The sequence below is a fragment of the Hipposideros armiger genome, unplaced genomic scaffold, assembly GCF_001890085.2.
Source record: "Hipposideros armiger isolate ML-2016 unplaced genomic scaffold, ASM189008v1 scaffold_530, whole genome shotgun sequence".
Taxonomy (NCBI): domain Eukaryota; kingdom Metazoa; phylum Chordata; class Mammalia; order Chiroptera; family Hipposideridae; genus Hipposideros; species Hipposideros armiger.
Window position 1 is genome coordinate 1,203,086 of NW_017731880.1, and position 14,421 is coordinate 1,217,506.

Sequence of the window (14,421 nt, forward strand, 5' to 3'; positions counted from 1 at the left end):
GAGCCCGAGCCCCAGCCCCAGCCCCAGCCGCAGCCCCAGCCGCAGCCTCAGTGTCAGCCCCAGCCCCAGCCCCAGACCCAGCCCCAGCCCCAGCTCCAGCTGCAGCCCCAGCCTCAGCCGCAGCCCCAGCCTCCGTCCCCACTAGTGAATCAACACCTGCATGTCCAGAACCCAGTGTGGCTCTCTGCAAGGGCCACCAGGAGGGGCAGAGCTCAACTAGCTGGGGAAACCTTATTTCAATGGTTCTTAGGAGTCACCCCTTCCCAAGGCAAGAGAGGTCTAAGGGGACAGTCCCAAGTGCAGCTCCGGATGGCCCCAGAGAGTCCAGCGCTTCCACACCCTCTGAGAACACCGAGTCTAGTTCTCCCCCGGAAGGGGCCATCCCCAGCCTGGTGGACAGGAACGGCTCCTCGGGGGCAGACACAGGGGGCCTGGCTGAGGCTCCCACCCCAGGCCCCCCTGGAGGCCCCAGAGGAGATGGAACGGAGGAGAAATGTCTGGACTCGCTGCTGCCCGGAGCTGAAGTGCCCAGGGGCCCCTCACAGCCCCCTGAGTCAACGAAGCCTGTCCCTGCACCCTCCCCCGCTGCCAGGCGGGACCCACAGCCTGTCCCCAGGCCCCGGAAACGCAGCATGTGCGAAATAGCCGAGAGCTCTGAGCAGAAGCTCAGCCAAGCGGCCCCGGGACAGGCGCCAGGGGAGGGGCTCAGCCCTGTGGGCAGCAGGGAAGTCCTCACAGAGAAGCAGAAGCAGGACCGCAGGCTCATGGCGTTCCTGCAGAGGCGGGGGGGCTGGGGGGTGACGGAGGGGCCCCGGAAGCCCGGCCCCTCAGCCGGGGAGCCGGCCTCGGCGGCAGCTGTGCGGAGCCGGCTCGACCTGGGCAGCTGCCTGGACGCGCTGGCCTTCGCCCAGCAGCACGGGGAGCGCGGCCTGGCCCGGGACACCTACGCCCTGATGAGCGACAACCTGCTGCATGTGCTGAGGGACCCAAACCTCTACCGGCAGCTGAGCGCGGCCGACCGCGAGCGAATCCTGAGCTTGCGCACTGGCCGGGGCCAGACGGTGCTGGGGGTCCTCGTGCTGCCCAGCCTCTACCAGGCGAGCCGCGCAGGGCTCTCGAGGGGCCTTCGCGGGGAGGACGCCCCTGCCGCGGGGCCCGCGCCCCAGCCTCCGTCGGCGCACCTGCACGTGTTCCACCCGCGAGAGAAGGAGTGGCGGCCGCTGACGCGGGTGCCGGAGGAGGCCCCGCTGCGGGGCTGCGGCCTCTGCACCATGCACAACTACCTGTTCCTGGCGGGCGGCATCCGCGGGTCGGGCGCCAAGGCCGTCTGCTCCAACGAGGTCTTCTGCTACAACCCTCTGACCGACACCTGGAGCCAGGTGCGGCCCATGCTGCAGGCCCGGGCCCAGCTCAAGCTGGTGGCCCTGGACGGGATGCTCTACGCCGTCGGGGGCGAGTGCCTGTACAGCATGGAGCGCTACGACCCCCGCACCGACACCTGGGCCTCACGCGCGCCCCTGCCTGCAGGCACCTTCCCCGTGGCACATGAGGCTGTGGCCTGCCGTGGGGACATCTACGTCACTGGGGGCCACCTCTTCTACCGCTTGCTGAGGTACAGCCCCATGAAAGACGCGTGGGACGAGTGCCCCTACAGTGCCAGCCACCGGCGTTCCAGCGACATGGTGGCGCTGGGGGGCTTCCTGTACCGCTTCGACCTGCTGCGTGGCGTGGGCGCCGCGGTCATGCGTTACAACACGGTGACGGGCTCCTGGAGCCGAGCTGCCCCCCTGCCCCTGCCGGACCCCGTCCCGCTGCGCTGCGCCGCGCTGGGCAACACCATCTACTGCCTCAACCACCAGGTCACGGCCACCTTTACAGTCTCCGAAGGGACTGCCCAGTTCCAGGCCAGGGAGCTGCAGCCCTTCCCCCTGGGGAACCAAGGGGTCCTCTGTCCGTTCATCCTGACTCTGCCCCCCGTGCACCCGCTCCAGACTGCCCTCTGAGCCGCTGCTGGCCACCAGGCAGACCCTGGGCGGGGGTGTGAGGGAGGCGGGGGCGCAGGCAGGTGGCTGCTCCTGTCTATGGGACAGCTTTCCTCTTGGGTCACAGTAAGCCTCTCATTTCCCCTTCCACCCACCTCCCTCTCCCAGCAGGGAGCCCAGGCTCTCTGCACCTGTGGTCTGGTCGCTGGGGGTCCCTACCACACCCACTGAGCCTCCTGCCTTTCTGATGAGTCCATGCCCACCGCCTGGGGACACTCACAGACGCTCCTGGAGGCAGGGCACCCCTGCCATGGGCTCCCCCAGCCCAGGCGCCCCTCTCACAGCACCAACCACGATGCCTGGAGATCTGCCTGCGAGACACTGGTGCTCTTTGAACCAGGGACCAATGCGTCCCCAAGGACCAGGATGTGGCTGGCTGAGGAAGGAGATGGCTGGGAACGCATTCGTGCTTCCTGGGGGCTACACGCTGGGCACAGGGCCCATGTCGGGGTGGGAAGGCGGAACAGAGAACAAAGAAGTCCCCAGGAAAACATCCTCGCCTCTGGGGCTTTCTGCTCATCCTGAGGCCTTGGGGCAGGGCTTGGCTCCCCAGAAACAACCCTACTCTCCTTTGTCGGATTGGTTCTCAAGGGCTTGGCACCCCTATATGTGAAACTGCTCTGCTGTCTGCAGCCCCTGCACATAACCCCAGCCCAGACCTGGCCAGGACCACACGGGCTCATGCCCCTCTGCACCCTGTGGGGTCTGTCCCACCTGCTCAGACCTTCCACTTCCTGCCCTTAAGTGAGACCAGGCCTGCGCCCCAGCTCTGCCCCTTGTTAGCTGTGTGGACTTGGACGAGACATCTACCTTTGTGTTCTCACCTGTGAAGTGGGGATGATGGACGTGTCACTCCGAGCTGTGAGGACACAGGTCACCTATGTGAGCACCTGGCATAGCCCAGGATACAGAATTGAATAAATAACGTTCCCTTTACCCACTTTGGAACCCTCCACGGAAGGTAAATAAATGTGAATACTGCGGCCCGTCCCACCCTCTGATCTGTTGTCCCTGTCTGCCCCCTTTTGCTCTTTATTCTGTGCTTGGCACGCAATCCGTGTAATTCACTGACAGCATTATTGCACTTCCCGTGTTTTGTTCACAAGGTTCAACATGCAGCCGGGTGGGACAGAAGGGTCCTCAAGCTGTGTTTGAAAATCAGTTTATTGAGAGACCAGTGCTGTGCACGGCCCACACCTGGGCCGCTGTCCTCGCCAGGCCGAGAAGGCCCTGCCCTCCACGCTCCAGGCAGCCAGGGGTCTACTGCTCACTAGCGGGTTTGGTCTCGCGGAGCACCTCCTGCCATTTCTTCTCCATCTCCTCCTTGCAGTTGAGGAAGGCGTCCTCCAGCCGGCGCATGGCCTCGGCCAGCGAGGGGTTGGTGCGCACCACCACCATGTCATAGGTCATCCAGGTGGCCTGCACTGCAACAACCAGACAGGCCCTGGTCAGGCCCCAGGCTGGGCATGGCCGGCACCCCAGGGACCAGGCCCACTGAGCCACCCACCACTCTGGGGGGAGAAAGCTGGCCGGCTACTTGCTGCAGGGCTTGTAAATCCCCATGAAAACTCCTCCCTAGATGGAGCAGTAAGGACAGCACCCTCATCTCACACAAGTCTTAGCTTCCGTACACATCAGCCATGACACCAAAGGGCTGGAGGCCAGTCGGAAATGAAATGTCAGGGAAAATCAGAGCAAACACAAGACCTTACCTAACCATAGTTCGCAGCTAGTGGTTCAGGGAGACCCCAAGCAGTCCTGACAGCCACCCATATCACACGCTCAGGTAGGCAGGACCACAGCTCCTCCTGCAAGGCCGGGTGTAAGGGTGGGGGGGCCTGTCACGTGGTGCTCAGTGGCCGGGGCACTCCTGTGCTTTTGTCAAGGCCAGTCCAGAGGCTCCTCCCTCTGGGAAGCTTTGCCACACTCCACACCGCTGCCCTTTGGTGCCCACCGCTGCACTGACCATCTTGCTTGCCCTGTCCTCTCCCTTTGAGAGCAACTTGAGGGCTGTGTCCTCTGGGCCTACAGGTGAGCGTGTGCTGCCTGTACCAGTCCGATGGAAGAGTACAGCACCCCACCTCCACAGCCTTCCCTCTGCAGCACCCACCCCACAGGTGTGGGTCTCCCCTCTGGAACGACAAAGAACAAGGTCCTAGCCCTTCCGCATGACCACCAACCACAGTAAACATGTCCCCTTAAAATTTCTCTTTGCTGGGCTAAAAAATACTGGATACTTCGGGAAACTATGTCCTCAAAGAAATTACCAAAGAGGAGATAGGCAGAATGATTAATAATAAATGCACATGTATATCTATCTACAACCAAGGTCAGCAGCAGGGCAGACGTGAAGTTTTACTGAAAGAAAAGCCTGTTTGGTTAAGGAGAAGCTGGTGGAAAGGCACGTGCAGTGTCTCAGCAGAGAGAGAGCAGGAATTCTTGAGCTTTGGGGAGCATGTGAGTCACTTGGGACACCTGTTCAAGTGTAGACCGCTGGCCCTCCCAGGACCCAGTGGTTCCTGTGCAGCAGGCAGGGTGGTGCCCGGGAACCTGCATCCTAACACGCATCTGGCTAACCAGTGCGGGGACGGCCGGCCACCCTTCAGGTCGGCTGGATAGCAGGTGGCAGTGGACCTGGAGGTGGAGCACGGTTTGCCTCCGCTCTCCACCTGCCAGCCGCGTGACCTAAACACGGGACCTTGAGAGCTGCAGCCTCCTCATCTGTAAAGGACAGACAACGTCCGATGTCAGGGCTTGCTGTGAAGATTAAACAAATGCTATAAATAAACTGCCTAGCACATAGCAAGTGCTCAAGAAAGGAGAAACTCTTACTATAAAATAAATAATTGAGGTACTCAGGGCAAAGAGTTAGAGTGGGGAAGAAATTCAAATGCAGGAGAAGAAACAGCTCACAGAGATCAATCTCATATAACCCTACGTAGCAGCTGGAATTCTAGCTCTGAGCTTCTGAAGGCCAAAGCACAGAAGCAAACAAGCTCAGTCAGGAGACTCGGTGACGATAACATAAAAACAAACCCGTCGTTGAGGATATTTTCATCTATGGGTCTATTTTATGAGAAGTGTAATGTCGCTGAACATGCCCGTGATGGCCTCCCTACCTTAACACAAGGGGGCTCTTCTGTGTCTGTGGTTGCATCACGGGTAAGAAACCTGGTGGTACAGCAGCAAAGAAGTTCAGAAAAGGCGACTCAATTAGACCCCAAAACACCCTGTCAAATGCAGACCTCTGGTTTGCTCCAAGGAAGAATGTTTAGAATGCCTAGACTAGGAAGGCTCGTAGTCGTCAGAAAATCCTCCAGCAACGTAAGTCTCTCGAGCCTTCATTCTTGCAGGATGCAGAGCCCCTCCTTTGTGCGTCACTGAGGCAGCATGGACCACAAGGCAGTCTACATCCTGCCCTTAGGAAGTGTCTATACTAGCTGCAGGGGGAGGAGACAGATAAACATACAAGACAGCTACAGACTGTGGAAGGTGCTGTGGAGGAAATAAGCAGTGTGTGTTGTGACAGAAATGGGGCAGACCAGGTGCTGAGGACAGGCCCTCTCACTGGGGTTTTGGTAAGGCCTGTGCAGTTGCAAAGTCAGGGTCCGAATCTCTGCAGGGGCCTGAACAGCAGGCATTCTGAGAGGCCCTCCCGTGCACTTTGATAACCTGCTGGGAAGGGCCAAGGTCCTCACATGGAAATGAAGAAAAAGTGGTCAAGGGGCACACCTAGACGCAGGGGTCAGTGAAGGGTGAGCACCAACTGTCCCAAACCTGTGCAGAAGGCGGGAGAACTGACCGGTGATGTGGTGAGGGGTTTGCTTTGAGAGCCTGGAAAGACAAGTGGAGGAGGAGGCATAGGGAGCAACGACAGGAGGGCCAGCTGACCAGGCGACAAAAGGATGCAGATGAGCCTGCAGGGTAGCAGCCCAAGGCTGATTCACAGCCCTGGCACAAGAGACCAAGCAACATTTTAAATGTAAATGATGACGTTCTACCTCCCCAGACGCCAGGGCCCAGGTGGTCTTACAGATGCATTCTACCAAGTTTTGAAAGATGAGTTAATGCTTAGCTAATGCAAGAGATTCCAGAAATTAGGAAAAGAGGGAAGACTGCTAATGTCACTACATGGGCTGTTGTAACTTTTTAAGAACAGCATTTTATAGACACATTCCATTTACATTGTAGAAAATTTGAGAATAGAGATAAGGAAAAATAGAAACATAATTTCCCCTAAGCTGGTTTATTCTAAAACCAAAGACAATATGAATAAAATTATAGGTCTATCTCACATGAATATAGATGTAAAATGCTAAATATAACATGTGCTAATCAAATCTAACTGTGTTAAGATAATATGTTATGAGTTTGTAAAAGAAATTCAAGGGCCGGCCGAGTGGCACATTAGTTAAGAGCTGGCTTGGGACGCCAGATCTGAGCAGTAGGGCCCCGGTGCAGATCCCACATGTGGGCTAGTGACGCTGCGCCCACTACAGCGAAGGTGGTGAACAACAGCTCAACCTGGAGCTGGGCTGCCTTGAGGAGCTGGTGACGGCGTAGGCTGCAGCCCCTGCTGCAGTGGGCTGCCATAAGCTACCACGTGTGGCCGGCAGCCGACGTGAGCTGCTGTGAGCTGGAGTGATTGGCTGTCCAATGGTAGGCAACCGATCTGCCTCAGCCGGAAAGAATGCAATGATCACAATACCAACATGGGCCAGTGAAGCGATGTCCTCCACAACTAGACTGAAGAACAAAAGGAGAGCAACTTTTGTGTTCCCCTTCCCTGATTCCCCAATGCTGTTCCCTCCCCCGACCCCCCAATAAAAAATCTTTTAAAAAAAAAGGGCGGGGAGGATATGTCCTATTAGATATCAAGACAACTTATAAATCCCTATTTTAAAAAACAGTGTGGTACAGACAAATAAACCAATGGAAAGAGCTAGTAAGCTCAGAGATAGACCTAAGTATACATGGGAATTTAGCATATGATGAAAGTAACAGCAAAAATCAATGAAAAAAAGTGTACTGCAGACGGATTAAAGATATAAATATGAAAGATAAAATAACATTTATAGATCAAAATTAAGCAGATCTAGGGACTTCTTAAAAACCACGAACAACAAGGCAAAATATTGGTAAATTTATTTTTATCAAAAAATTTTTTTAACTAAGGACAACTGGACCAACTTTTCATACAAATAGTAGAAGAGAAGAAATTTACAATGCCTAACACTAATAATGGGTTAATATTGAGAATATATAAGAAATTACTTCAAATCAGTAAGAATAAGATTGGAAATCCAATAATAAAAAAACCCTGGAAAATAACGAGTGTTGGCAAGGATGTGGAGAAACAGGAACCTTGTACATTCCTGGTGGGACTGTGAAATGGTGTACCACTGTGTACAAGTTTGACATCCTCAGAAAGCTACACAGAATTACCACCTGACCTATCAATCCCACTCCTAGGTAATATTCCCAAAGAACTGAGAGCAGGGACTCAAACAGATACTTGCACACACAGGTTCACAGCAGCTTATTCACAAGAGACAGAGGGAGACATAACCCAAACATCCATCAATGGATGAATGAATGAATAAATGTGATATATTCATGCAATGGAATATTGTTCAGCCATATAAAGGAATAAAGTGCTAATATGTGCTACAATATGAATGAACCTCAAAAATATTATGCTAAGTGAAAGCCAGAAACAAAATGTCATATGTTGTATGATTCATTTATATGAAATGTCCAGAATAGGTAAATCCATAGAGACTGAAAACAGACTGGTGGTCGCCACGGACTGGGAACACAGAGATATGGGTATGGAATGTCTTTTTTGGGTGATGAAAATGTTTTGGAACTAGACAGAGTTGGTGGCTGTACACATTGTGAACGTGTTAAATGCCACGAATGTATACTTCAAAATGGTTAGTTTTATGTTATGTGAATGTCACCTTAATAAAATATTTATTTAAATTCAAGATGTAGAAATTATAACTATTGTCAATTTTTTTTCTAAGATTTTATTGGGAATTTGAGGAAGGGGAACAGACAAGTTGCTGTCCTTTTGTTCTTTAGTCTAGTTGTGGAGGATGTCGCTTCACTGGCCCAAGTTGGCACCATTATTGCGCTCTTCCCGGGCGAGGCACATCAGTCGCTGGCTTCTGGACGGCCGCTCACTGCGGCTGCTGGCCGCTCACGCTGGCTGCTGGCTACACACGGTAGCCCATGGCAACCCACTGCCACAGGGGCTGCAGCCTACGCCATCGCCGGCGACTAACAGCAGCCCAGCTCCAGGTTGAGCTGTTGTTCAGCATCTTAGCTGTGGAGGGCAGTGTCACTGGCCCTCATATGTGGGATCCGAACCGGGGCCCTCTGGCATCCCAAGCCAGTTCTTAACCATTGCGCCACTCGGCCGGCCCTAGTACGGTTATTTTAATGATGTGAATTCTTCATCTCTATGAGCATGGTATATGCTTCCATTTATTTGTATCTTCTTCTATTTCTTTATTCATTCTCTTATAATTTTCTGAGTACAGGTCTTTTACATCCTTGGTTAAATTTATTCCTAGGTATTTTTTTTCATACAATTTTAAGTGGGATTGTTTTCTTACTTTCTTTCTGATACTTTGTTATTGGCATATTAAAATGCAACCCATTTCTGAATATAAAATTTGTATCCTGCTACTTTACTGAATTCCTTTATCAGTTCTAATAGTTTTTCAATGGGATCTTTAGCGTCCTCTATATATAGTATCGTCATCTGCACATAATGACAGTTTTCCTTTTTCCTTTCCAATTTGGATGCTTTTAATTTCTTTTTGTTGTTTGATTGTCATGGCTAGGGTTTTCAATACTATTGGGTTGTTGGAAAAGTCATGATGCATTTTTGCAATGAAAAACAGAAAAACTACATCATGACTTTTCCGATAACCCAATATGTTGAATAAGAGTGGTAAAAGCGGCATCCTTGTTTTATTCTTGATCTTAAGGAAAACGCTTTTTTTTTTTTTTTAGCTTTTCATTGTTGAGTATATGAGCTGTGCGTCTGTTATATATGGCTTTTATTAACATGTTGAGGCATGTTCCCTCTATTTTCAATTTGCTGAGAGTTTTTATCATAAATAGATGCTGAATTTTGTCAAATGCTTTTTCTGCATCTATTAATATGATCCTATGATTTTTATCCTTAATTTTGCTTATGTGGTATATCATGTTAATTGATTTGCAGATATTGAGCCAAACTTGCATCCCAAGTATAAATTCCACTTGATCATAATGTATGACCTTTTTAATGTATTGCTGAATCCGGTTTGCTAATATTTTGTTGAGGATTTTGCATCTATGTTAATCAGGGATATTAGCCTATAATTTTCTTTTTTTGTAATGTCTCTGGTTTTGGAATCAGGGTAATGGTGGCCTCATAAAATGAGCTTGGTGTCTTTCCCTCCTCTTCAGTTTTGTCTTCCAATTTGCTGATTTGATCCTTTGCTTCATCTACGGTAATCTGATGTTGATTCCATCTAATGTATTCTTCATTTCAGTTTATATTTTTCATTTTTGATTCGCTTTTTTTTATGGTTTCTATTTCTTTGTGTAAATTCTTACTAAGTTTATTTATTCTTCCCTTAAATTCATTGAGCATCCTTATAAACAGTGTTTTGAACTCTGTATCTGGTAAATTGCTTGCCTCCATTTTGTTTACTTCTTTTTCTGGAGTTTTCTAATGTTCTTTCATTTGGGATGTATTTCTTTTCTTTTCTTTTTTTAAAGATTTTATTGGGGAATTGGGGGAGGGGAACAGTGTTGGGGAATTGGGGAAAGGGGAACAGCCAAGTTGTTGTCCTTCAATCTAATTGTGGAGGGCGCAGCTAGCTCAGCTCCAAGTCCAGTTGCCACCTGGCCGCCCAACGGCAGCTTGAGGCTGCTCAGCTCAAGGTTCTGTGTTCAATCTTAGTTGTGGGTGGGCATAGCCCACCATCACATGTGGGAGTTGAACCAGAAACCTTGTTGCTAAGAGCACACGCTCTAACCACTGAGCCATCCGGCCGGCCGGCAGCAACTCAGGGCAGCTCAGCTCAAGGTGCTGTGTTCAATCTTAGTTGTGGATGGGCATAGCCCACCATCCTATGTGGGAGTTGAACCGGCAACCTTGTTGTTAGGAGCACATGCTCTCACTAGCTGAGCCATCCTGTCACCTCTTGGCAGCTCAGCTCAGGTGCAACTCACTGGCCCATGTGGGAATCGAACCGGCGACCCTGTTGCTCATAGCTCACGCTCTTAACCAACGCGCCACTAGGCTGGCCCAACCCTCTTTATTTTAAAAGTAGTTTGTATGGTATAATTCCATTTTAATGAAAGTGTATCTTTCAAAAAAAAAATGAGCCCTCCAAATTGACACAATCTTAAAGCAATAACCAAAGAAGAAATTGAAAGTTCAAGAGAATGGAAAGAGAATTTTAAACCTCGGAGTCAAGGGAATTTTGCCTTTTAATATTGCTTGAAATATATATCTTTAAAAAAAAAGAAATATGTATCTTGTGTTTATTTGCTGGTTGGTGGTTTTAATAGTTGTGATGCTTGCTTCCTGGAGATTTGCTTTGCCCTGCGTGGTCAATGGAACAATTGGACAAAAGCCTTCCCAGTGACAGGAGGGGGCAAGCATCCCAGCTTTACATTCACCTAAAGGGCCAGGGTGAGGATTATACCGTCCTGGTCCAGAATCATGCCATTTCTGGTAACAATATTTGTCCTAACTTGTCCTAGGGACACTATGAGAAAATGGGTCTTCTGCTTACCCTTCACGGAAAAAAATATTTCAATGTTTCCAATCACTGGATTTGAGTCCATGGGCCCAAGAACATACAGTTTGCTTAAGAAATTACAAAAGATAAGTTATACAAAATAGTTTAATATTACTTAATCTGTGGTTGTTGATAAAAACATACTTTTACCAATAAACTGTTTTAAAATGTTTTTAAAAGACTTATATTACCCCCAAATTAGACAACTGTGCAGAAAATTTATGTGAAGATGGAATTATAAAGAGGAAAATATGTAAAACTAAACTAAGGAAAGAATCAGCTAAAGGGGAAAAAAATGGGCCTCACACCAGTCATGGAATGATGTGGAAAAGCGCCAAGAGAAGGATGTGGGACCGTGTCCGAGAAAAGCCTCATTCACGCCAAGCAGACATAGGCTGCATGGTTTTATTCTGGGACAAGGAAAGAGCACAAGCCTTCCACGAAGCATAGCTGCTTCAATACAACAGTTGTGTGTATCAGACAACCTTACATGTACTTAGAAGTCTTTACAAAAAAATTTAAAATTGTCAAAGCTGAGTTTTATGTGACTTATTTCAATATAATCACCTGTGAACCTTGTCTCTAAGGTGAGAGAGCATTTTTTATAACACTAGTATCTTAGCAATATTACATTAGCAATGTTAATTTACTTAACTATTATTACTTAATAACTTACTTATTACCTTAATTATCATTGGACTATTTGCCAAAGAGAGAGCCTCTGGTGGATCTAAATAAAAATGCAGTACACAGCTTGGTTTCTTTGGCATATCAGATGGTTTAGAATTAGATGTTAGAAAGGAACACATAGAAAAATTGGAGAAAACATAAGTATTTCAATGATCTCGGTTAGGGATTCAAGCTATGTGAGTAAATCAGAAGGAAAATACTGACAGATTTTTCACTACATTAGACTCCTGTTTACCAAAGCTCCATACAAAATTAAAAAGAAAATAGCAAACTGGGGAACATATTTACTACAATTTTTATCAGACTTTAGTCTTAAGACATAAAGAGCTCTTACAAATCCATAAGAGGTGCTGTCACAGAAGGCTGTGATTCCTTTCTTGTTCTCAGTGCCAAGTCTGAGTTAAGGCTCGTAGTTCCTTTTTTAAACTAAGAGCCTTTAGTTTAGTGGACTCCTCCTAACTGGTCTTCCCACTTCCAGTCTTCCCTCTCCAAACCATCCCTCACACTGTTACCAGAGGTTATCTTTCTGAAACATAAGTACCTTCCTTGAAATCCCAAAGGGCTCTCTCTCTCTAGACAAGAAAAGTAAAGCTCCTTAGCTTGGCACTGAAGACCTTCTCACCTTTCAGCCTCTCCTTTCTTCGGCCTGCCACCGTGTGAGACCACGTGCCAGTCTGGCTCCCTGGCTCCACCAGGCGTTCCCTCTTGGCACATGGCCTTGACCACCTCTTCTGCTGGACTGTCCTTCCTCTCTCCGCCAGCACCCCTACCTCATCTGCCCAGTCTCCACTCCTTCCCCAGTGCTCTGCTCAAAGCCTCCAGTGCCTCCTAAGCAGTCCGCTCTCCTCCCTCTGCCCCCAACCCCTACCCCGTACTTGGTTTACACCATCATTAGCATTTGCCAGATTACAGTTTTAATATAAAATAAAAACAAGTTTTAATTTTAATTTATATATTTAAATTACAATTGGTCATCTTTCTTGATGTCTTTTCTGGCTTCCACCTACTTCTCTAATAAAGGAGCATCTCTATTCAGCTTTATATTACTAGACTAGCACATAGTAGGTGCTCAGTAAGTGCTGTTAACTGAGAGAATATTTAATTAGATTGAAGGAGTTATGTAGTTTATAGTAGAAAATGAATTACAGAATTTTTAAAAAGGTAGTTTAAAATATATATAAAACTTTCAAGTGCACAGGCAAAAGTATTGCAAACATTTCTACACAGAAATTTTCTAAAGCCTGTTGTAATAAATGGAGATGATTTGCAAATTTATAATGCCTTTAAAAATAGTTTGTTTTCACTTGAGTAGAGTATACATGCTTTCTAAAATGTGTTTTACATTATGATTTTCTCTAGCAAAATTTAGGGTCACAAATTGTAAGAAGTATTATAGTAAAGAACAAATTAAAGAAATTATAATGGTATTGCTACCACTGCTGGTTACCACTTAGTGGAGACATACTGAATAAAATAACAGACCAGCGGGAGCCGGCCGAGTGGCACGATGGTTAAGAACTGGCTTAAAATAACAGACCACCGTTCTTTTCCAAAAATGGAGACACCTGCTCCACTCTACTGCTGCTTTATTCCACTGAGTGCACCTCCCATTTCAGAACCTCACCAGTCCTGGCACCATTACTCTGAACTCTTTTTTTTTTTAAATGACTCACGGAGAAAATGTTCCAATTCTGTTTACAGGTGCTATGCTAACATCATTTCTCATCTGCTGAGTACTCGAGCTTGGGTCTGATACTGTGCCCAGTTATAAAAGACAAAGTCACTATTTCTGCCTCCAAGAGGTAACTGACAGGTTGCAGAAATAAGATGCAAACACACGTAAAATCAGAAAACAATCAAGACAATATTCAGTGGTAAGCATCAAGTTCTGTGGTACAACAGTTACCTGGTGGTCAGGGAAGGCCTTGCTAAGAGGCACATGATTTGAGCTCAGAGGTCTAGGGAGGATCTGAGCTCCTGGAATGAAGGGGGAAGACACTCTGTTTGGGAAATCAGCCTACCTGAGATTTTCTCCATCTCTTCCAACAGCTTTTCCAAGTCTTTATTCAGGTCTGACAGTGTTTTCAGCATGTTGTCATAGTTTCTTTCTCCAGGGTCAGAATCAGCCATCTAAGCAGTGAGATAAATCGACGCGTTAATTCCACCTCCTGTACTCACACCTGGGTAGCCCAAGCCGGAAGCCTGAGGTTATCTTTAATACCCCTTCTCTTATCTTCCTGACCCAAGGGGTCGTTGAAACTCATAAATTTTATTTATCCATGGAATAAATATTTAATCATCTGTGGGTCAGAAAGGCCCAGGGCTTGGGAGCCACCAGTGAGCTGGACCCTGCTGCTGTAGTGCTCATGGCCTGGCCCAGCCCCCTGGGGTCTCTCCTGTCAGCCCCTCATTCCCTCCCTCCCAGGTTTCTGCTTTGAGGTCTCTCCTGCCACCCACCATTGGCTACAGACTCACTGAGCATCTACTATGTGCCAGACACCACTACTAGAGCTCTGTGGGTACTGCAGTGTGTCTGTGGGTCCAGACAGACAAAACCCTTGCTCTCATGGAGCTTCCTTCCATTCCAAGGGGAGAGGCAGAGGATAAGTTAACAGATTCGTAAAGATTCCTTCAGTGTGTGCTCACTGATACAAAGAACAGAAAACGAGGCTGTGTAATACAAATGCTTTCATGGGGGGCGGTGGAGGAGAGGGGCACGACTTTAGCTCACAGAGTAACAGGCCTTTCTAATGCAGTGACATTTGAACAGACACTTGAATAACAAGAAAGCGTTGGCACGTGAGGATCTAGGGGAAGAGTTCTATTTGAGGGAAAGGCTCAAGAAAAGGGGGGAGTGGCCCTGGTGTGTTGTAAGG

The 14,421-nt window shown here is 48.5% G+C and overlaps 2 protein-coding genes across 2 annotated transcripts; one reads left to right on the forward strand and one right to left on the reverse strand.

Annotated features, from left to right (window-relative positions):
- Nucleotides 1-239: 239 nt before the first annotated feature.
- KLHDC7B (kelch domain containing 7B) lies at nucleotides 240-2,006 on the forward strand. The gene has a single exon (XM_019668554.1). It carries the CDS (start codon nucleotides 240-242, stop codon nucleotides 2,001-2,003), a length of 1,764 nt encoding a protein of 587 aa, XP_019524099.1. The 3' UTR covers nucleotides 2,004-2,006.
- A 1,296-nt stretch (nucleotides 2,007-3,302) lies between these two features.
- On the reverse strand, nucleotides 3,303-13,675 carry SYCE3 (synaptonemal complex central element protein 3). Its single transcript, XM_019668546.1, has 2 exons — nucleotides 13,567-13,675; nucleotides 3,303-3,466 (listed from the first exon to the last, which is right to left on the reverse strand). The coding sequence occupies exons 1-2, from the start codon at nucleotides 13,673-13,675 to the stop codon at nucleotides 3,303-3,305; spliced, it is 273 nt and encodes a 90-aa protein (XP_019524091.1).
- Nucleotides 13,676-14,421: the final 746 nt, after the last annotated feature.